The following is a 24,424-nucleotide window of genomic DNA, read 5'->3' on the forward strand; positions in this document are numbered from 1 at the left end:
CATTCATCGTTAACAGTGGTTGTAATGTGTTTACTAAATACATAGACGAATTTACATGGACTGGGTGTGGGTTCTTTTTTGCTGTGCACAGCTGTGTTTAGTGCTTTTGGGGCTTTGTCTAGTGGTTTTCTTGTTCCCTACTGTTTAGAAAGGGCCCGTCTATCAAAATGTTGTGAATGTTATCTCCCTCCTTCAGTTCTACCAATAGGAGCTCTATTTATGATTTTGTAGGCCTGTGTTCTGCCAATGGAATCTGTTGTGTAGTGGTGAAAGTGCTTGCTCTGAGAACAGTGTGTGTGTGGGTCTTGGAAAGAAACATCCGCAAGTGATATCTCCAGACAGCATGATACCAAATTGAACAGCTATTACATCTAGGTAAATGTTACGAGACACGCAATTTCAGATCATAATTAGTGATGCTACATCAGCCAGTCCAATTTGTCCGCGGAGTCTTTTTTTCAGGAACCAGAGGAAAATGTTGTTGTTTTTTTTTTTGTGGAGAGGAAAGCAGCCAACATTCAAAGCAGCCGTTTGAAAGGCAGTTGGGCTTCCCTAGTTGCCCAATTAGTCTCTTTCTCTACGTGTGTGGATTTGTGTGTTAGTGAGAACTGTACCATCGCGTCTTGTAGAACTGCTGCTGGCTTAAAAGACAACACTGTTAGATGTGAGATAATTATGTATCCTCACATAAGATCCTGTTCTGCTGTTTTGAAACGTACAAAGCAGGGAAGAATGTAGCAAACAAGCCTCAGGAAATTACTTTTAGTATGGTGGGTAGTAGAATGTCAAAAAGAGGTTAAATGTGAAAGAATGCATCAGTTAATGGTTACTGACTGTACTGCAGTTGTCTTAAGTAAGTTGTAGCATTCCAACAGCTTTGCTTCTGACCTCAATCTCTTCAGGAAACATTCAGCGGTGAAATGGGATTACAGATGAAACATTTTTAACATCACACAGCAACGATGTGGGAATTTTAAATGAGACATGGGACAGCCTACAAATAATGAATTGAATAATGACAATGAATCTTTCCCACAGTCTTTTATATTATTTATTTAAAAAATCTACCTTTCTCTCCTTCTCTTGTAGAGTCGGACCCAAGGCCAGTAAGAATCTTTGCATGGAAAGACCGTCCTGCAGCCTCCTCCCTAGAGCTTGTGGGCATGGCAGGATGAGTGTCTGCGTTCGACGATGATGGCAAAAAAGCAAGATGCAAAGGCGCCCACCTACAACCTGGTCGTGGTGGGCCTGTCCGGCACAGAGAAAGAGAAGGGGCAGTGTGGCGTGGGCAAGTCCTGCCTGTGCAACCGCTTCGTCCGTCCCAGCGCAGACGACTTTTACCTGGACCACACCTCCGTGCTAAGCACCAGCGACTTCGGAGGACGCGTGGTGAACAATGACCACTTCCTGTTCTGGGGGGAAACGGGGAGGGTGCTGGAGGAGGGGCCGGAGTGCAGGATGCATGTGGTGGAACAGACAGAGTTCATTGATGACCAGACGTTCCAGCCGCACCGTTCCACAGCCCTCCAGCCCTACATCAAGAGGGCAGCTTCCAACAAGCTGGCCTCTGCAGAAAAGCTGATGTACTTCTGCACAGACCAGCTTGGGCTGGAGCAGGACTTTGAGCAGAAGCAGATGCCTGAGGGGAAGCTGATGGTGGATGGCTTCCTCCTCTGTGTGGACGTCAGCAGGGGCATGAACCGTAACTTTGACGAACAGATGAAGTTCATCACTAATCTCTATAACCAGCTAGCCAAGAACAAGAAGCCAGTGGTTCTGGTGCTCACCAAGTGCGACGAGGGGGTGGAGCGCTACATCAAGGACTCGCACACCTTCGCCCTGGCCAAGAAGAACCTCCAGGTGGTGGAGACGTCAGCACGCTCCAACGTCAACGTAGACCTGGCCTTCCTCACCCTGGTGCAGCTGATAGACAAGGGCCGGGGCAAACCCAAGATCATCCCCTACTTTGAGGCCCTGAAGCAGCAGAGCCAGCAGATCGCCTCGGCTAAAGACCACTACGAATGGCAGGTCAGCCGCATCGTGAAGAACCACAATGAGACGTGGCCCAACATAAACCGGCGCATGCAGACCTCCCCAGAGTACAAGGAGTATGTCTTCCTGGAGGGCACGGCCAAAGCCAAGAAGCTCTTCCAGCAGCACGTCCACAGGCTCAAACAGGAGCACATTGAGCGAAGGCGGAAGGTCTATCTCAGCACCCTGCCTCAGGCACTGGTTTCCCTAGTCCCTGAGCTGGATGAGATCGACCACCTGAGCTGGTCCGGGGTCCAGAAGGTTCTGGAGACCAAGCGGGACTTCTCCCATTGGTTCGTTGTGTTGGACGACACCCCCTGGGAGACCACGCCACACATAGACAACATGGAGGATGAGAGGATTCCAGAGGATCTCCTGGAGACCCCTGTGGCCGAGACAATTTATGAGAGCCACCTGGAGCACCTGAGAAACGAGCGCAAAAAGGCGGAGATGAAGTGGGAGTTCAAGGAGAAGCTCAGTGCCTCTCCCTTTATCACAGCAGGCAAGCCCTGGGAGGAGGCACGCAGCTTCATCATGAATGAAGACTTCTACCAGTGGCTCGAGGAACAAGAGTACCTAGACATCTACAACAGGCACCAGAAGGAGATCATCGACCGAGCCAAGGAGGACTTCCAGGAGCTGCTGCTGGAGTACTCAGAGCTCTTCTATGAGCTGGAGGTAGACGCCAAGCCAAGTAAGGAGAAGATGGGGGCCATCCAGGAGGTGTTGGGGGAGGAGCAAAGGTTCAAGGCCCTGCAGAAGTTACAGGCAGAGAGGGACGCTTTGGTTCTCAAGCATATCCACTTTGTCTACCACCCCACCAAGGAGACCTGCCCAAATAGCCCCCACTGTGTGGACTGTAAGATTGAACAGGTTCTAGCCTCCAAGTTCCCCACTCGATACTCCTTCTTTGATAGCCATAAACCAGGTGACGGGAATGCAGATCGGATTAACCTGGTCATTCTGGGTAAAGACGGCCTGGGTAGAGAACTGGCCAATGAGATCAGGGCTTTGTGCACTAATGACGACCGTTACGTGCTGGATGGAAAAATGTATGAGTTGTCCCTCCGGCCCATAGAGGGCAACGTTCGGCTGCCGGTCAATTCCTTCCACACACCTACCTTCACCCCCCATGGCGTCCTGTGTCTCTACAACTCTAAGGAGTCACTATCCTACATTGTGGAGAGCATTGAAAAGCTCAGAGAGTCCACGCTAGGCCGAAGGGAAAACAGTCTATTTCAGCTGCCCATGAACCTGCTCCTAGTCACCAAACGGGGAGTAGGGTCCGTCAGGGACATTGGGGGGGAGACGGCCCACACACTTATCCTCCAGGGGCAGCAGGTGGCTGGGAAGCTACAGTGTGGTTACCTAGACCCCGCCTCCCCTGGGGTGGGCTATGGACGCAATGTGAACGAAAAGCAGATCAACCAGGTGTTAAAAGGTCTGTTAGAATGCCGTAGGCCCCCTGGGAGCATAGGCAGCAGCTCCCCTCCTTTACCCCCTTCCTTCAGAGACTCTCACTCCCAGCCCATCCCCGAGACAGACCTGCGGATAGTCATGTGCCTGATGTGTGGGGACGATTATGACGTGGAGCAGCTCCTCTCGCCTCTCCTGCTGCCCCAGCACTGCCGGCCGGCCTCCAGCCTGAGCAGTGGCACGTCCGTGCTCCTAGAGCTCACGGTGGGGGCTCAGAGGCACACCATCGACCTCTCCCTGCTCTCCTTCCACTCTTCATTTGCCCTACGGAAGAGCCGGCTGGTGCACGGCTACATCGCTGTGTATTCGGCCAGGCGCAAGGCGTCCATGGAGACCCTGTGTGCATTCCTGTGCGAGGTGCAGGACATCATCCCCGTGCAGCTGCTGGCGGTGGGGGAGAGTCAGGCTGAGCTGTCGGACTCTGAAGTGGCCAGGGAGCAGGTGAGCCAGGGGGAGGAGTTGGCCCGGGAGATCGAGGCCAGGTTTAACACAGTAGTGTGTGGGCCCGGAGGGGTGGTGGGAGGCCTGCACAGGATAGACCTCTTCCAGCCCTTCCTGAAGGAGGTTGTGGAGAAACGCACCATAGTGGAGGCCACACACATGTACGATAATGTAGCAGATGCCTGCACCACTGAGAGCATGAGCCCGGCCCGCTGCAATTCCCCCAGCCCCATCAACACCCTGCTAGACTCTGAGGAGGATGTGGAGCCCTCACCGCCCTACCCCGATAGTACCCCCACCTCCCACCTGGGGGGTTTCAAGCTCCCTGACCTGGAGTCCAGCGACGCCTTCTCAGTCATCTCCGAGATCAGCACCTTCGAGAGCAAGCTCAACAACAAGGTGCCCCCGCAGGTACGGCCCAAGCCCCCTGTACGGAAAGTCAACCTGGGGCCCTACATGGACCAGCAAGGGACCAACCGCCGCTCTTTACCGCCTGCTGTCACCTGGGCGCCGGGTAGCGACGGTGGCTACGACCCCTCGGACTACGCAGAGCCCGTGGATGCCGTGATCAAACAGCGACCCACGGAGGAGGAGAGCATCTACTCGGTGCCCCACGACAGCACTCAGGGCAAGATCATCACCATCCGCAATGCCAACAAGCATTCTAACGGCGGGGGCAATGGCTCGGATAGCGAGGCTGACAGCAGCTCCCTGGAGCGGAGGCGGAAGATGTCTGCTCTGGGGGTGAAGCCGCGGCTGTACCGCGACCGCTCGAAACGCCTGGGCAAGTTCAGCAGCTTCCGCACTAGCTTCTCTATCGGCAGTGACGACGAGCTGGGGCCACCCAAGGCACCAGAGGAGCTGGGCGGGGCGCACAAGGGGGACAACTCTATTAACGAGGAGGGTGAGGACCCCAAGAGGAGGAACATCCTCAGGAGCCTGCGCAGAAACACCAAGGTATGTGCCCCAGGGTGGGTGTGTGTATGTTTGTGTGTCTATCGTTCATCAATATGGTCACATCAGATTGCATACTTTCAGTTTTTATTCTTCATACCGGTCACATAGAGAAACTGATGTGATTCATTGAGTTTTCCCCCTATGAATGACGTAATATTGTTTTTATTTAAATGTATTTATTTAACTAGGAAAGTCAGTTAAGAACAAGTTCTTATTTACAATGACGGCATACACCGTCCAACGCTGGGCCAATTGTGCGCCGCCCTATGGGACTCCCAATCACAGCCGGTTGTGATATAGTCTGGAATCGAACCAGGGTGTCTGTCGTGACGCCTCAAGCACTGGAGATGCAGTGCCTTAGACCGCTGCGCCACTCGGGCACAATCTCTATCAAGCTACTATAGACTACTTTAATGAGTTTCATCTGTTTAATAGTGTTGTCTTACCGCCTTTATCAAAGTGACTTAGCAGCAGCGTTTCCCGTTGCATTGTTCAGTGTATATCACCTGTGTGAGTATATGAGCTGAGCTCAGAGTAATTAGCACTGTGCTCTAAGTGTGTTGCCAAAGGAGGCTTCTGTGCTTGTCTTCATTACTTCTATACCTAGGGATTTCTGTGTCATGTCTCTCTGCTCACTGGGGCCCATCTGATTTGAGTCTGACAGGCTCTATTATAGAGGGTCTAGGTCTAGCTTTCCTTCCAGGCTCTTTAAATCAGTTCTGCCTTCTCACACTCTGTGGTCCTACTTTTCTCCTGCGCTGCTGGAGTCCTCCAAACTCGCCCAATCATGGCCCGGGAGCAGAGGGAAACTTCAGCTATTGATCTCACCCAGCTCAGAGAAACTGTTTTAATGTGTTTCCCTGAATGTACATGTGTTTATGTGTGTGGTGCTGCCATTATTTCACAAATGGACAAAATTCTCAAACTTTAACCCATGCTGACATAGCTCATTATAATTTGACACAAACACCATTAAAACTGAAGTTACATGTTTGCCAGCTTAGTTGGCCATTTCTTTCACCGGCCACGTGAACGAGGGCATTAACGAGAGTAAAGAAGAGATAATTATTTTACCGCCCCCTCTCCCCCCTCCGCACTGTCTGTCTGTACAGCAGTTGTGTTTGATCTCAGATAATAGCATCCCTAGCTCGAACCCACTCACTCATCCCAAACGACAAACCTGCTACTGCTACAGCCCTAGTTGCCGTCTCATAGGCTGGCTAGTTTTTTTTTAAACGTTCCCTTCGGTAAGTAGATCTGTGCAGAGTAAACCTAACAGGTTTATGACATGCCCTGTTCCCAGGTGGGCTGTCTTTCTAATCCGGAGAGTTCCCTGTTGCATCAGTGCATGAAGTCAGACCTGCCCTAAGAGCGTGATAGGGGGCAGTCTCACCGAATAAAGGGAATAGAGAGTGATTGGCAGCTGAGTGGTCCAGCTGTGCGGCATGTTTTCAGTAGTGCTCTAGTGCTGCAGCAAAACATGCCCAGAGACTAGTGGGACATGCCCTGGGTTTATTTCCTCCTCCTCCCACACATTCTCCTTCCCTTCCTCATTCCCCGACTCCGCCTCTCTTTTACCTCCCTGCTGATGAAGAGGGATTGAGGGAACATCGGACTCACTTTGCCCTCCCTCCCCTCTCTTGCACAATCTGCACCCTCCCTCTCCTCAGACACAAACATTTGACCCAGCGCCGTCAGTCGTATCTGCCTGCCATAGTTCCCGTTCACACAGAAAGGCTGACATAAGTGCCACCTAAGTGGGAGCGAAGGCAGTGTATATGATTAGACTGGCTGGGGGAGAGACACAAACCACCCTGTCGCTGTGTGTCTGCCTGCCTGGCTGTGGGTGGGTGGGTGATAATTACCTTTGGTGTCAGGAGGGAGGACAGGCGATTTATGTTTTCACACACAGTGATGATGTCATAAACTATACGCCATAAACTATATGAGTGTTTTATATATCCTGAATGATGCTCCGTAACATCACACATCTAGAGAGAATTAGTTGGCGGAACCAGTATAGGGGGAACTTAATTTAACCACCCAAAACAAATAAAACAAAACTGCTAGCTACTCCCCTTACTGCAGAGCACAACCGTAGGGCTGATCTGGGGCCTGTGCCCCCGCTCCACTTACATTAGAGTCTTTATTACTTAATGGGAGCCAAAACAAGGTCATCAGGTTCCCAGATCAGCTGTCTCTCTATTGATGAGGGTCACTATAGAACCAGCTGTAGCCTAGCGTGCCCTTAGGGCACCGCACATTTGGTTCATTATAATCAACAAAGAGTGTTCCTGTAAGTCTGACCTGAGGTCAGGGTGGAATCAGCCAGCCCTGTCTCTGCCTGGCTGCCGTTAGGCCTCAGCAGTGAGTACACAGTGGAAGCTAACTAACCCATTTCTCCCTGTTCATATACACTCACCTCAGACTGTGTCTGGCTGACTTGAGGTCTCTCTCTATCTTGTTCTTTCTCTTCTCTCTCTATCTCTCTCGCTCTCTCCAACGAGGGGGTAAGAGAGAAATGCGCAATTGGCTAGAAAGGTGAAACTGTTCTCAAATCAGTTAACCTCTCTAGGGTACGTGGGACCAACATCCAGTGAAAGTGCAGGCCGCCAGATTCAAACAACAGAAATCTCATAATTAAAATTCCTCAAACATAGATGTATTATACACCATTTTAAAGATACACTTGTTGTTAATCCCACCACAGTGTCCGATTTCAAAAAGGCTTTACGACAAAAGCATACCATGCGATTATGTTAGGTCAGTACCTAGTCACAAAAAAAACAGCCATTTTTACAGCTAAAGAGAGGAGTCACAAAAAGCAGAAATAGAGATAAAAATTGATCACTAACCTTTGATGATCTTCATCAGATGGCACTCATAGGACTTCATGTTACACAATACATGTATGTTTTGTTCAATAAAGTTCATATTTATATCCAAAAATCTCTGTTTACATTGGCACGTTGTTATGTTTTGCCTCCAAAACATCCGGTGAAAGTGCAGAGAGCTACATCAATTTACAGAAATACTCATCAAAAATGTTGATGAAAATACAACTGTTATGCATGGAATTAAAGATATACTTCTCCTTAATGCAACCGCTGTGTCAGATTTCAAAAAAGCTTTACGGAAAAAGCACACCATGGAATAATCTGAGTACAGTGCTCAGAGTCCAAGCGATACAGATACCGGCCATGTTATGGAGTCAACAAAAGTCAGAAATAGCATTATAAATATTCACTTACCTTTGATGATCTTCATCAGAATGCACTCCCAGGAATCCCAGTTCCACAATAAATGTTAGTTTTGTTTGATAAAGTCTATCATTTATGTCCAAATACCTCCTTTTTGTTCACGCATTTAGTACAGTAATCCAAATGCGCAGGCACTTGGTCCAGACAAAGTCAAAACAGTTATATTACAGTTCGTAGAAACATGTCAAACTATGTATATAATCAATCTTTAGGATGTTGTTATCATAAATCTTCAATAATATTTCGACCGGAGAATTCCTTTGTCTTTAGAAATTAAAGGGAACGGAGCTAACTCTCACGGGCGTGCGCCTGACTGAGCACATGGCCTTCAGGCAGACCCATGACCCAATCAGCTGTTGTTCTCTCCCACTTCACAGTAGAAGCCTGAAACAAGGTTCTAAAGACTGTTGACATCTAGTGGAAGCGTTAGGAAGTGCAATATGACCCCACAGACACTGTATATTGGATAGGCTAAGACTTGAAAAGCTACAAACCTCAGATTTCCCACTTCCTGGTTGGATTTTGGACAGTTTTAGAAACGTCATAGTGTTTTCTATCCAAATATACTAATAATATGCATATCCTAGCATCTGGGCCTGAGTAGGATGGCAGTTTACTCTGGGTGCGCTTTTCATCCGGACGTGAAAATACTGCCCCCTACCCCAAAGAAGTTAAACAAAAGGAGAGACAGATTGCAAGGACGGGGCCTCATAAAACAAGAACAATAAGGCAGGTGTGAAAAGCAGAGTTTTGGGGTTGTGACTGCAGCCAGGGGAATGTAGGGTGGTGGGCAGGATGGTGGTGGTGGGTAAAGTAATGGAGTGGGGTAACTGGAGCAGATCGGCCGGACAAGGGCGGCTAGGCTCACTCAGAAGATCATGCTGAGCCGCTCTGCTCTGCTCTCTGCCTGACAGTCCTACGGCTCTCCAGCCCCAGTACCTAGCCAGCCGTGGAGCTCTGCCTCAGCTCTCAGCTCAGTCTGTCTGAAAGGCTTGAACGGCACCGAAGTAGCCGTAGTAGCTTACAGGATAGAATTGAATTCTGATAACAGCAGTAAGTTAGGGACCTCTTAGAAACTAAGAATGTTTTTCGGGTTGGGGTAATGCCCGGGGGATGCAGTGTCGTGGAAAGAGAGTATGACAAGGGAGAGGAAAGAGAGTATGACAAGGGAGAGGAAAGAGAGTGCGGAGGATAAAGAAAACATAGAGAGGTGAAAAGTGGAACGGAGATGTGTATCACTCAGACAGCCCGAGACAGGAATGTATGATTCTTATCAGCTTAGGCCTTGCTGCAAGGATGCGTATGTGGGTTGTGTTTTGTTAAGAATGAAAGTATGGTGATGCGTGTGTTCAGATTGTGCCCATGTCTATGGTCTAAAGATCAATCCATGTCTCGGATGGATAATGAACAGAAACTAAAATGCCGCTCTCCTCGTTCTCATCGATCTCTCCCTCCGTCCCTCTCTCAGAAACCGCGGCCCAAGCCCAGGCATTCCGTATCCAAAGTAGAAAGCAACTACTTTGGCGTGCCATTGGCCAACGTGGTGACACCTGACCGACCCATCCCCCTCTTCATCGACAAGTGCATCCGATATATTGAGGCAACAGGTAAGCTTACACGCATTACACAGAGGCTGCAATTGTTGTTCTGAGTGGATGCTATTGATTACTGAGACTGTGGAGAAGATCTGTACAGGGGCATATAGAGGGAGTGGGTGGCACATCACTATTCAGGGTGCAAAGGTCACAAGCAGTTTCTGACCTCAGTATCAGCAAGGTCTCACTCTCTCGCTCGCTCTCTCGCTCGCTCTCTCCCTCTCTCCCTCTCTCTCTCTCTCTCTCTCTCGCTCGTACTCTCTCGCTCTCTCCCCTTTTCACAGTTTTCACTTTCAGCCAACATACCTCTACCTTTCCGTTATATTCCTCTCCCTCTCCTATGAATCCCCAGTCAGTGATTTATCAGTAATTTTTGGGGGGACTGTGGTTCTCTCCGGAGGAAGCTTCTGATGTTTTCTCTAAGTCAGAGCTGTGCCTGTGATAAGAGAGCTGGATGTCTCCCCCCTCTGCTTCTCTCTCTCTCTCTGTTGGAGTTGTTCTGCTGCTCGTGTTTGCCTGTGACGCTGTAGGTGGCCTTCGTGACAGTCAGCAGCGGCCCTGGTCAAAAGTAGTGCACTATATAGGGAATAGGTTACCATTTGGGAAGCAGCCTCTGTGTTGTGTTGGACACCTCCTAATAACAGTGCTTGTGGTGATGTGTGGTCTGCATTAGTTCTGTACAAGGGAGAGTTTTATGCAGTGCTTCTGAGTTAGTGTGTGCTTGCGTGGGTGCGCGTGCGCATGCACGTTGATGTGTGAGAGAGTTTGAAAGGGTGTGTTTGAGTGTGTGTGGAGCAGGTTGACTGTCTCTCTGTTGACTGTCTCTCTGTGTGTGTCTCTCTCTCTCTGTCTCCCTGTGGAACGGGGTGCACAGATGGGCCTGGGCTCAGTTAACCCTGTTGCCACGCTCTGCCCTAATGGTCCTCATGCTACCCCTGCCCTGGGCCCACAAAGGGCACGTTGCTCAGCCTAACACCAGCTGTTACTCAAGCACCGTAGGGGACTAGTGTGTGTGTGTGTGTGTGTGTGTGTGTGTGTGTGTGTGTGTGTGTGTGTGTGTGTGTGTGTGTGTGTGCGTGCGTGCGTGCTGCGTCTCGGGAAGGTGGTTGAAGTGACAGGTCTGAATGCACAGGGACATTATTACATGAAACACCTTTGATACTCAAGCAGGGGAAATGATTCCATGAAGCAAATGAGAGCATTCGGTGTAGAATGCACAGCGGGGATCACGGCATTCTGCGTGTTGTTGTGTTTGTGTGTGGATGCCAAAGCAATGACATGCCTTATTGACATTTTTGGCAGTGCATTCCTGGCCAAGCTCTTGTCTGATTAAACCATTCCCACACACGGATTACAGTCAGACGCATCTGTGCTGCTGTATCTGGGTAAAGGGAGCAGAGATAGGCATTTGAGTCGGGGCACCAGTGAGGCTCTCGCTGCCACCCTCGCCCACCTGAGTGCATTTAGCTACCACAAGGGGCATCGTGTAGTGGGACACACATACCACCTCTTTGGTTTCTCTCCTGCCTACCTCCCTCTCTTCTCCCCTAATCCACCGTTTCCTCTCCTCTCTTCCCCTGCAGATTCCCTCGTGTCCTCCTTTGGCCCTCTCTCCATCTAGTCTCTTTCTTTCACCACGACCCACTGTCCTCATCTGCTTAGTTTTCCTATACCCCCGTCTCTTTTCCTTGCCCCCTCTGCCTCTCTACCTCTGCCTCTGTCTCGCTCTGCCTTTCTCTGTCTCGCTCTGCTCCTCTGCCTCCAGGTCCTTTCTCTGCCTGTCTCGCGCTGCCTCTGTCTCGCCCTGCCTCTCTCTCGCCCTGCCACTCTCTGTCTCTGTCTGTCTGTCTGTCTGTCTGTCTGTCTCTCTCTCTCTCTCTCTCTCTCTCACACTCTCTCTCTCTCGCTCGCTCTCTCTCTCTGTCTGAGTTCAGATGCAGTGGGGTAGTGGTAATCCTCTGTCCTATAGCTCCCTTCTTCAGATCGATATCACAGAGCAGGAAATTAGATCAACCTTTGGGTTCAGCTATTTCTCTGTGTGCACCGGGAGGGAGAAGGAACCCACTGCAGCAACACAACACACATCCCTTCGCCACATCCTCTGATTACACTCTCACCGTGGAGTGAGTGCACAAACACAAATAAAGGCATGCACAACAATATGCACACGCGCTCAGATGGCGACACACCCAAACGCTTTACATGAGTAGCATTAGAAGCACTTGTCAATGTTAAACACACTCACACACTGACATGCACACTCCGACTCAAACGTTAATGTCCCGTCCAGTTTTATAAGTCACGGAGGCTATTTAAGGGTGTTGTTGCCAACGTGACATACATTTTTTTTGTTCATTACGGCATCCTGACATTCAATGGTGTTAGTCTCCAGAGCTTACGTACCAACATGCTCACTAAAATTATCTACAGTGTATTTTTCTTATTACGGTAGTGTACTGTAATATTATTGCTGTAAAATGAACTTAGTCAGGGGTCAAATGTGCGTTTGTGTGTGCGTGGGTGTGCGTGTGTCTCACTGTGTGTGAGTGTATGTGTGCCTGTGTCTTTCTTGTTCCCCCACCTTTTTGTTGTGTATGACAGAGGAGAGGCAGAGGACTCTCCTATGACTGTAACTCTAAAGGTGTCCAGGGCGTTCGGGGGATAAGTGTCGTTATGGAGCAGACCGACATCCTTCCCCTCTCCCTCACCCTATACCAAAAATACATACCCGCCCTACTGTTGTCTGAGCAGCCTACTGTTGTCTGCAGTCCTATACACAGCCTCTCTTATCCTTCGTCCATCCCCCTCTCAATGTCTGTGTAAGGGCGCTCTCTCCACCCCCACTCATCCTCCACCAGTCTCTCCCTCTGTCCTCCCTCTCGTTACCCACATCCCTCTCACACTTTTGCCACTGCTATTCTCTTTCCATCCGTATTCCCCTTTTTGAATGTCTTCCCTTTTGCGCTCCCACTCCTTTTCCTCTCGTCTTACTTTCTCTCTCTCTCTCTCTCTCTCTCTCTCTCTCTTTCACTGTCTCTCTCTCTCACCGTCTCTCTCTCACCGTCTCTCTCTCTCTCTCTCTCACCGTCTCTTTCTCTCTCCCTCTCTCTCTCACCGTCTCTCTCTCACCGTCTCTCTCTCTCTCTCTCTCTCTCTCTCTCTCTCTCTCTCTCTCTCTCACCGTCTCTCTCTCTTTCACCGTCTCTCTCTCTCTCTCTCGCTCTCTCTCTCTTTCACCGTCTCTCTCTCTCACCGGCTCTCTCTCTCACCGTCTCTCTCTCACCGTCTCTCTCTCTCTCTCTCTCTCTCTCACCGTCTCTCTCTCTCACCGTCTCTCTCTCTCACCGTCTCTCTCTCTCTCTCTCTCTCTCTCTCTCTCTCTCTCTCTCTCTCTCTCTCCATCCTTTCCTCAAGTCTCCATACGGAGTAGTGCTTCTGTTGCCACTCTGTGAGTTCTGTGTTCTCCTTGTGGGTATTGAGATGGCGAATGTGTGTTAGCCTGCGTGGGCACGTCTCCTCGTTCTAGCGGGCTCCACAGTGACGTAAAGGGCAGCAGCCAGTGATGGCGTGTCTCCGTGGTGGCCTGTGAATACGGCTGCTTGTACATCTAGGCTGAGGATCAGTCTGACCCTTGTCCGAGACGCTGTGCCATCGCGCCTCCGGAAGCCAACGCCGGAGCCAACTGCCCCTCTCTCTTTCTCTTTCTCTCTCTCTCTCTTTCTCTCTCTCTCTCTCTCGTCCGTCCGTCCGTCCGTCCGTCCGTCTGTCTGTCTGTCTGTGGAGTGAGTGTTTTTGCTTTTCACAGCAGTAGTCATGAATTGTATCGATGAATGAGTGTTGGGAAGCGAGAGAGAGCTGTTCACACATGTTTAGTGCTTATCATGGATGTATGTGTTTGGGACGTTACTTAATGGTGTCGATGTTATACTGTAGATGGAAGAGAAATGGGTGAGACGAGGGGAAGGAAATGAAATGCGAATTTAATATTGTCATGATTATGTGGTAAGATGGAATAGTCCTGTAGAAGCGAGAGATGATCGCTCAGACAGGATGTAGGTTACCTGTACACAGGAAGTGCTCGAGTTTGGTTTGACCCCGGTCGCTACAGATGAAAGGAAACCGGCCCAGCGCTGCTCTCAGAACAAAGAAGGTGATGGAAGTTAACCTCTACATCACGCTCTCTGACCTCTGCATTGTGACTGCCATCCTCCCTCATGTCTATATCTCTCTCCCCCTCCCTCCCCTGTCCTTGTTGCCTCACTCTGGCTCTGTATGGTACGAGCGTGAAGGTAGCATGCCAGAGTAGGGCTGTGGCGGTCATTACATTTTGTCAGCCGTTGATTGTCATGCCTACACCATAACAATAAATCCATGATTTATTTTTAGGCAGGTCTAAAAAAACAAACATGATATGAAGGAGGACAGAATATTCTGAGTCGTCTTTGTTATGCCCTGATCTGGTTATGCCATATGGCTGTGGGCTATGCTAGTTGATTTATCAGACAAGATTTGCCTATAATTTCCAAGGGCATTATTTTAGAGTAAGAAGAATACATTTGAACAAAGCTGAATAAAATGTAAATGATGTTTTTCAGAAACGATTTGGGTAGATGGGAGTGCGCTCATGCGGCTATCCCGTGTTGAGCGGTTCACAAAGAAACAGGTCCTTCTATACGCTTAGTTTAGATATTTATGCAACTTTAGTTGTGATACAAACATTAGGCTACATGTTTTGACTTGTAATACATTATAAAGTTGCATGAGAGACATGGGCTCTGCTCTGATTCTTGCACAGGCTGCACACACTTCATCAGTCTCTCATTCACAATTTGACAAGCATGTCATAGTATTCTCACCCATCAGACTATTCTCAGTTTAATCTAGTCTTTACATATAACCTACCAATGTATCAAATTACATGTATTTGTAAAGCCCTGTTAAATCACAAAATGCTTATACAGAAACCCAGCGTTAAACCACGAAGAGCAAGCAATGCAGATGTAGAAACACGGTGGCTAGGAAAAAATCCCTAGAAAGGCAGGGACCTAGGAAGAAGCCTAGAGAGGAACCAGACTCTGAGGGGTGGCCAGTCCTTTCCTGGCTGTGCCGGGTGGAGATTATAAGAGTACATGGCCATTAAGGCCAGATCGTTCTTCAAGATTTGTTCAAACGTTCATAGATGACCAGCAGGGTCAAATAATAATCACAGTGGTTGTAGGTCAGGTCAGTACCTCAGGAGTAAATGTCAGTTGGCTTTTCATAGCCAAACATTCAAAGGTCGACACAGCAGGGGAGGAAGAGGAGGAGAGAGTCGAAAACAGCAGGTCCGGGAAAAGGTAGAACGTTTGGTGAACAGGTCAGGGATCCATAGCCACAGGCAGAACATTTGAAACTGGAGCAGCAGCACATCCAGGCGGACGGGACTGGAGACTGGCACGGCTAGGAGTCGTCAGACTAGATGGTCCTAGGGCTCAGGTCCTCCGGGAGGGGGGAGAAAGAGATGAGAGAATTAGAAGGAGCATACTTAAGTTCACACCAGTCACTAGATAAGACAAGGTAATTACACCAGAGAGGACAGACTGACCCTAGCCCCCCTGCACAGACTATTGCAGCATAGATACTGAGACCAGGGGGTTTGGGAGACACTGTGGCTCCGTCCGACGCTACGCCCGGACAGAGGGAGGTGTATACCAAACATTAGGAACACTTGCCCCCAAGAACTGCCTCAATTTGCCAGGGCATTGACTCTGCAAGGTGTCGAAAGAATTCCACAGGGATGCTGGCCCATGTTGACTCCATTGCTTCCCACAGTTGTATCAAGTTTGCTGGATGTCCTTTGGGCGGTGGATCATTCTTGATACCCACTAGAAACTGTTGAGCGTGAAAAATCCAGCAGCGTTGCAGTTCTTGACACAAACTGGCTGTTGGCGGTCACAAGTCATGAAGGCAGTCAAATTCACGGTAATTAGGCTTCTCCAAGTTCCGATGCTGCTGCTGGTCATTAGTATCCTACCAAACTTGCTAACTGCCTGGTACACATCACTCTAATGTCCCTCTAATCACTATGACGTCAATGCAAATGCATTTGAAAATCTAATCAAACTGCATGAGAGCCCATGTTGCGCAACATTTATGTAGGCTATGCACTTGCGAGCGAAAACAGAGTGATAGTGACTAATAAAAAGAGGATCCCATCAGCTTAAGCACATTGCTTATATTTACAACAGGACTATAGCCTACCTGGCTGGCATGAACATGAACCACGGGGAAAAGTGTCCTCCATTCACTATTTCAGTGCATGTATGACATGTTTCTATACAGGTGCATGATAATGGTCCATTTTAAATCCAAACAAATGTCACACATATATTATTTAGTATATGTAAAGAGAAGATTAAATCAAGAATAGTCTGATGGGTGACAATATTAGCCTGTCACTTGTGAATGATACATTATCACTTGTGAATGATACATTATCACTTGTGAATGATACATTATCACTTGTGAATGATACATTATCACTTGTGAATGATACATTATCACTTGTGAATGATGCCCAGCATAAGAAACTATGCCTTTTTTTTGCTGCGACTTGTTCAAATCATAGTCACACACCTCATGTAGCCTAGCCCATAGGCCAATGTTTTAATAAGGTTTGTATCACACCTCATGTAGCCTAGCCCATAGGCCAATGTTTTAATAAGGTTTGTATCACACCTCATGTAGCCTAGCCCATAGGCCAATGTTTTAATAAGGTTAGTATCACACCTCATGTAGCCTAGCCCATAGGCCAATGTTTTAATAAGGTTAGTATCACACCTCATGTAGCCTAGCCCATAGGCCAATGTTTTAATAAGGTTTGTATCACACCTCATGTAGCCTAGCCCATAGGCCAATGTTTTAATAAGGTTAGTATCACACCTCATGTAGCCTAGCCCATAGGCCAATGTTTTAATACGGTTTGTATCACACCTCATGTAGCCTAGCCCATAGGCCAATGTTTTAATAAGGTTAGTATCACACCTCATGTAGCCTAGCCCATAGGCCAATGTTTTAATACGGTTTGTATCACACCTCATGTAGCCTAGCCCATAGGCCAATGTTTTAATAAGGTTAGTATCACACCTCATGTAGCCTAGCCCATAGGCCAATGTTTTAATAAGGTTTGTATCACACCTCATGTAGCCTAGCCCATAGGCCAATGTTTTAATAAGGTTTGTATCACACCTCATGTAGCCTAGCCCATAGGCCAATGTTTTAATAAGGTTTGTATCATAAATAAAGTGGCCAAATAACTTCTTTAAACTTCTTAGGGATCAAATCCCGTTAACGGGATCGATTTGACAACATCCGTTGAAATGGCAGAGCGGCAAATTCAAATTAAATTAGTTTCAACTCACGCAACATGACTACAAAATATCTAATAAGTTACCTGTAATCTTTGTCCAAACATTTCAAACAACTTTCCTAATACAACTTTAGGTATTTTTTTTTAACGTAAATAATCAATCAAATTTAAGACGGGATAAACTGCGTTCAATAGTGGATAAAAACAAAGTGGAGCGAGCTTTCAGGTCGCGCTCCCCAAACACTACACTAGACTCGACCCTCGTTCTGAACAGCCCTACTTCATTACAAAAAGGAAAAACATCAACCGATTTCTAAAGACTGTTGACATCTAGTGGAAGCAATAGGAACTGCAAGCAAGTGCCTTAGAAATCTAGATCCACATAGAAAATTGAAAAGAGAGTGACCTCAAAAAAAAAATCTGGATGGTTTGTCCTCAGGGTTTCGCCTGACAAATAAGTTCTGTTATACTCACAGACATTATTCAAACCGTTTTAGAAACTTCAGAGTGTTCTCTATCCAAATATACTAATAACATGCATATCCTAGCTTCTGGACCTGAGTAGCAGGCAGTTTACTTTGGGCACGCTTTTCATCCGGACATGAAAATACCGCCCCCTAGCCTAGAGAGGTTTTAAAATGAAGCACATTAATCCACAAGCAGCGCATGAGTTTCAAGTTTTGGACATTTTCACCATGAAAATGCATGCATAATTTGCGGTCACATTTGATAATGGTGTTTTCCGCTAATGGAACATTTGCGCTTATAGTCTACTACCATGTGCACATTGCTGTGCTTATAATGTGAATTATTTATTTCTTGCACAGAATAGAATAGGGACTTTTGTACTACTGGGGATAGTAGATTGACATAAGCTAGTGCTTTTGCTTTTCTTTAGGCCTACTCATCTTGTTGGCTGACGAAAAGTACATGTGGACAGTTCATCCAATATCTTCAATACGCACCTCGGAATTGGATAAGGACGCGCGCAGTTGCGTCCCCCAATGTGTCTGTCTTAACTTGTAGCCTGTGAGAAAGACTGGATCACGTGAGGGAGAGCCGTGGGAGTGAGAGACGCTTCGGATTGGTCAGCACACTCAGGGAGAAGGGCACAGCGCAGCACACTCAGGGAGAAGGGCACAGCGCAGCACACTCAGGGAGAAGGGCACAACGCAGCACACTCAGGGAGAAGGGCACAACGCAGCACACAGGTAAAAGGGCACAGCGCAGCACACTCAGGGAGAAGGGCACAATGCAGCACACTCAGGGAGAAGGGCACAACGCAGCACACTCAGGGAGAAGGGCACAACGCAGCACACTCAGGGAGAAGAGCCCATGCAGCACACTCAGGGAGAAGGGCACAACGCAGCACACAGGTAGAAGGGCACAGCGCAGCACACTCAGGGAGAAGGGCACAATACAGCACACTCAGGGAGAAGGGCACAACGCAGCACACTCAGGGAGAAGGGCACAGCGCAGCACACTCATGGAGAAGGGCACAATGCAGCACACTCATGGAGAAGGGCACAGCGCAGCACACTCAGGGAGAAGGGCACAGCGCAGCACACTCAGGGAGAAGGGCACAACGCAGCACACTCAGGGAGAAGGGCACAACGCAGCACACAGGTAGAAGGGCACAGCGCAGCACACTCAGGGAGAAGGGCACAATGCAGCACACTCAGGGAGAAGGGCACAATGCTGCACACTCAGGGAGAAGGGCACAACGCAGCACACTCAGGGAGAAGGGCACAACGCAGCACACTCAGGGAGAAGAGCCCATGCAGCACACTCAGGGAGAAGGGCACAGCGCAGCACACTCAGGGAGAAGGGCACAACGCAGCACACTCAGGGAGAAGGGCACAACGCAGCACACTCAGGGAGAAGGGCACAACGCAGCACGCTCAGGGAGAAGGGCACAACGCAGCACACTCAGGGAGAAGGGCACAACGCAGCACACTCAGGGAGAAGGGCACAACGCAGCACACTCAGGGAGAAGGGCACAACGCAGCACACTCAGGGAGAAGGGCACAGCGCAGCACACTCAGGGAGAAGGGCACAACGCAGCACACTCAGGGAGAAGGGCACAACGCAGCACACTCAGGGAGAAGCGCACAACGCAGCACTCCGGGCCACAAAAGAAATGGATTTTTTACGGTGACACTACAGCCACAAAGGGGATGCCGCGTGAAATTCGAGGCATTATCAAGTGCTTGTCAAATTGTGAATGAGAGACTATTGGAGTATGTACAGCCTGCACAAATAAAACAAAGCAGAGCTCATGCCTTTCAAGTGACTTTTTTTCAAATCATCATTAGAGTCTCATCATGCAGCCTTACAATTTATTAAATCCTTACAATGTATTAGATCCTCCTCTTTTTAATAGAGGCCATCAAACCTCTATTTTCTCACGCAATTGCATAGCATAGCCTATAGAAATGTTGCACAACATTGGGCTATAGGAACACTTATTTCATTCCATGCATCAAGCAGCTATGAGGAGCTGTCTCGCTGCGCGACAGGTGATCCTATTCCGGTCAAACTCTGAATGCCAGAGCTCTAATTAAGTGTTTGATTGATTTGATTGTATTTGCATTGATGTCAAGAGTGTTTAGAGGGACAATAGAGCCCTGAGTACCAGGCCATTAGCGACTGACCGTTAGCCAGTTTGGTAGGCTACTAATGACCAGCAGCAGCATCAGAGCGGTGTTTTGGTGAAGACTAGTTACCCGGGACTCCAGCGGTCACGTGGAATTTGATTGCGGTCGTGACTCGTGACTCTGTTCATGCCTCGTGACTGCCGGTGTGACGGTAACTAGAACAGCCCTATGCCAGGGTCGTGGGTCCGGATCCTGCTGAGGCCACTAATGCGAAAGTGTTTGCACTCACTCTTGTAAGTCGCTTTGGATAAAAGCCTCTGCTAAATGGCATGTATTATGATGTAGTATGTCTCTTCCTCCTCTCCTTTTCTTATTCTCTTCTATTTCTCTCTTCCTCCACTCACTCCATGTCTCCCCTCCGTTTTCCCTCTGTCTCCCTCCTCCCCTCTATCTCTCTCTCCATCCCTTGTTCCCCTGGAGTCTGGCTAGAAAAGCTTTTGTGGATAATTGATCTGCAGAAGGAGGGGATCGATGCCTCCTTTCCAACCACCTCTCCCTGTCTCTGGATTTGTCTCCTTGTCTCCCTCCCTCCCTCCCTCTCTCTCGCTCTCTCTCACTCACTGTCTGTCCACACCCTTGTCCTCTCCATGTCTGTGGTAAAGGTATGGATTGCAGAGAGAGGAGAAGATGATGAGCAAATAGGGGAGGAGAAAGAGAGGGATGATGAACAAATGGGACCAGAGTTCATTAAGTCATGTTTATGGATCTTGAACTATAGAAGCCCCACCGGAACACTTTCTGCAAGCCTGCACTGACGCTTTATGAGTTTCATTGATAGTGCTTATGTTCTGTCTCGGGTTGGGGGACACACACACACAAGGCCAGGCCACTAATAGTCTCCACTGTGTCTGTTGTTTCATTACTCCACAACCTTTGCATAGAACACTGCTTCTATCAGCACTTTCTATTGGAAGTCCTTACACAGAGGCTATAGGAGGACTTGTGTTGTTATTGATGTCTGTGTGTGTGTGTGTTCTGACTGTGAGTTGGATGGATGAAAAATGTTATGTTGAAAGTAAAGTGTGCCGTTGTGGATAAAGTGTACTGAATCTCTCTTCTCTCCGCTTCTCTTCTCTCTCATCTCTCTCTCACTGTTATCTCTCTCTCTCTCTCTCTCTCTCTCTCTCTCTCTCTCTCTCTGCTCTCTCGCTCTCGTCTCCTCTCTCTCTTCTCTCAGGTATCACTACTGAAGGGATCTACAGGGTGAGTGGGAACAAGTCAGAAATGGAGAGCATGCAGAGGCAGTTTGACCAGGGTGAGTCACCAGAACCTCTCTTTTGACCGCAGACATTGAATACAAAACCCACACCCACCAACAATATGAATTGTCAACAGTATGCTACAAATTACACACAGTGGCCAGTTTATTAGGTACACCACCTCGTTCACAAAGATGTTTTGCTCCTACAGACAGTGAGTCATGTGGCCGCGGCTTGCTATATAAAGCAGGCAGACAGGCATCGAGGCATTCAGCTACTGTTCGATTGAAGGTTAGAATGGGCGAAACAAGTGACCTCTGTGACTGAGTGTGGTATGTATCTCAGAAATGACCAGCCTCCTGGGCTTTTCACACACGACAGTGTCTAGGGTAGGGTTTCCCAAACTCGGTCCTCGGGACCCAGAGGGGTGCACGTTGAAGGTTTTTGCCCTACCACTACACAGCTAATTCAAATAATCAACTAATCATCAAGTTTTGATCATTTGAATCAGCTGTGTAGTGCTAGGCCAAAATAACAAAACATCTAGGGTTACTGAGAATGGCGCGCCAAACAAAAAACATCCAGTCAGGGGCAGTCCTGTGGGTGAAAACAGCTCGTTGATGATCAGTCGAAGGGGAATGGCAAGAATCCTGCAAGCTAACAGGCGGGCCACAGGCAACTAACGGTGCAGTACAACAGTGGTGTGCTGAACGGCATTTTGTAAACGCACAACTCATCGGTCCTTGTCACCGATGGGCTATTACGGCAGACGACCACACTGGGTTCCACTCCTATCAGCTGCTCCAGTTGGCACGTGATCACCAACACTGGACAATTGAGGAGTGGAAAAACATTGACTAGACCGACGAATCCTGGTTCCTGTTGCGTCATGCTGATGGCAGAGTCAGGATTTGGCCTTAGCAGTATGAGTCCATGGTCCCATCCTGGTGTAATGGTGTGGGAAATGTTTTCCTGGCACACATTAGGTCCCTTTTATACCAATTGAGTAATATTTCCATGCCCCAAAGAATTCAGGTTGTTCTGGAGGAAAAGGGGCGACTGACCCGGTACTTGATGGGTGTACCTAGTACACTGGCCACTGAGTGTAATTATTGTAGGGTTGTCAGACCCCATGCCACCTGTAGTCGGTGTCTACATGTACACATACTGACCTATGCACACACACAAACTCACCAATACGCAGAAACACACTCCCATACCTCGGCACAAACAGGCCACAGAGGTGCAGTGTTAGTGTGTTGTATCTATCCAGAAGCCTGTTGTCCAATGGATCCACCTAATTAACCTGGGAGCATCTGTAGCATTGATCTACAGGAAGGAGAGGCCTTCCTCCGTAGCGTAGCTTCTGTGTGTGTGTCCATGAGTTTGTGTGGTGTGGGTCGTTAATTACCTCCAGATTGGTTTGGTTAATGAAGCATGCTTGCTGCATACCACTGCACATACCACTGCACATCAGTAAAGCTGAATACGGCTGAGGTAATCAGAAGCGAAGTCCTGTGTCCAATCGATCAGGACGCTAGACCAAGGTGACAATACAATTACAAATACAGCACAGGTAGACCATAGCCACAAATCAGCTATTGCTTAGCCACCCCTCACAGCACAGGTAGACCATAGCCACAAATCAGCTATTACCTAGCCACCCCTTAAAAGCACAGGTAACCCATAGCCACAAATCAGCTATTACCTAGCCACCCCTTAAAGCACAGGTAACCCATAGCCACAAATCAGCTATTGCCTAGCCACCCCTCACAGCACGGGTAACCTATAGCGATAGAACAACACACCTGTTGTGTTGGAGGGACCTAAAAATCCAGTTGAGATACAACAGCCGAGACAAGACGGTTTTATGCAGTTATGGAATGAAGTTTTCTTGATCTGAACCGTCTAGTTTTAGAACGTCTCATGTCAGTTGTTGGAGGTTCAACATGTCAAATCTTAGCTAAAGACTTGGGAGGAGACAGATCCGTTTAGCCAATCAGAGAGCAGTGTGCTGACGTTCTGCGTTTAGTCAGGCAGACTGCTAGCTAGTTATTTTGCTGCTGTTAGTGAGCCTAGTTTGCTGACATTTATCCGACAAGTCACAAAAGGCGCCCGGTTTCTGATGCATGTATTTCACGATACTTGTTTTCTACAACACCGTGCTACGACAAGTGGAAACGCTGTCTCAAAGTTGTACCGAGTCATTGAGCCACTGTTACCATGGAAACAGTCTCAACCGCTCGTCTCCTGGCCAGTTTTGTCTCGTCCCTCCTCACGTCGGCTGTTGTATCTGAGCCGGGCTTTAGGAGCACTGAGATCTGGAGCTCACTCGGAGGCCTGGCCTGGTCTCGGAACCGGTCTGAACCGTAGAGCTCTAGGCATTACTGGGTCAGAACTGACTTGGGACCAGTGTTATCACTGAAGCTGTTCTGTTATACACTCCACGGGTCCTCTTTTTTTCCATCTCTTTTTCATCCTTCCTTGCTAACCCCTCACCATCGCAGTCTATCTAACTGTCTGGCACTGTCAATCCCCCCCCCCCCCCTTCTATTCCCCCCCCCCCCCCGTCTCCCGTCTCCCTAGATCTCTCTCTCTACGTTTGTCATAGATGGGAGAGAGTAATCCGAGAAGGGTTTCTGGATAGTCTCATTTTCTTATCCTTCTCCCCCTTCCTTCTCTCACACTCCTTCTCTTTCTCTGTGTTTTGTACAACAAGCCCGTGTCAGCGGGGCAGGGGTCGTCTGCGATTCCTCTTGGTTTATCGTTTTAATCATCAGTTTGCTTCTGGTGCCGCAAACTTTGTTCCCACTCTCTCCCACGCGGTCCCTTATGCTGACAGAGACTCACTGAGAAGCCGCAGCCAATTGGGCGTAGTTCCTTCTGCTTATCCCGTTATGCAGAACTTTGCGCGCTGGTGTTGGGGTTTGTTTATTCGGGTATTGTAGTCTATCACCGGGTGGGGTGATACTATAGCAGTAAAACTGATGAGTTTAAGGCAGACTTTTTTGTGTGTGTGTGTGTGTGTTTCATAATGTTGTGTCTTGCAGATCGTATCCTAAATCAGGGGTCTCGTCCATGTCTTATTCTAACAAATCCCCTCTCTCTGTCTCTCCCTCGCTCTCTGTCTCTCCCTCGCTCTCTGTCTCTCCCTCGCTCTCTGTCTCTCCCTCGCTCTTTGTCTCCCTGCTAGACCATAACCTGGACCTGGTGGAGAAGGACTTCACCATCAACACGGTGGCCGGGGCCATGAAGGCCTTCTTCTCTGAGCTTCCTGAACCCCTGGTGCCCTACAGCCATCAGATTGAACTGGTGGAGGCCTTCAGTAAGACATGGGGCTGGGATGGGGTGTGTGTGTGTGGGGGGGGGGCTGTGGCTGGGGAAAGAGGTTTGGGGAGAGAATGGTTTAGGGTTGTTCTTGCTTAACCTACTTGGTCTCTATGAAGAAACCAGTGCCGTT

The 24,424-nt window shown here is 48.6% G+C and overlaps 1 protein-coding gene across 2 annotated transcripts in view; it reads left to right on the forward strand.

Moving 5' to 3' along the window:
- arhgap35a (Rho GTPase activating protein 35a) overlaps positions 1 to 24,424 on the forward strand; it is a 95,597-nt gene that overhangs the window by 64,277 nt on the left and 6,896 nt on the right. For both annotated transcript variants that reach the window (XM_036965836.2, XM_036965835.2), the window contains exons 2-5: positions 1,090 to 4,905; positions 9,634 to 9,772; positions 20,943 to 21,020; positions 24,158 to 24,289. In XM_036965836.2, coding sequence (XP_036821731.1) covers positions 1,192 to 4,905; positions 9,634 to 9,772; positions 20,943 to 21,020; positions 24,158 to 24,289 — 4,063 coding nt within the window. In that variant the 5' untranslated portion in view covers positions 1,090 to 1,191. The remainder of the gene's footprint in view (positions 1 to 1,089; positions 4,906 to 9,633; positions 9,773 to 20,942; positions 21,021 to 24,157; positions 24,290 to 24,424) is intronic.

This window comes from Oncorhynchus mykiss, chromosome 27 (genome assembly GCF_057628025.1).
Source record: "Oncorhynchus mykiss isolate SJ-2025 chromosome 27, ASM5762802v1, whole genome shotgun sequence".
In the NCBI taxonomy this organism is placed as follows: Eukaryota; Metazoa; Chordata; class Actinopteri; order Salmoniformes; family Salmonidae; genus Oncorhynchus; species Oncorhynchus mykiss.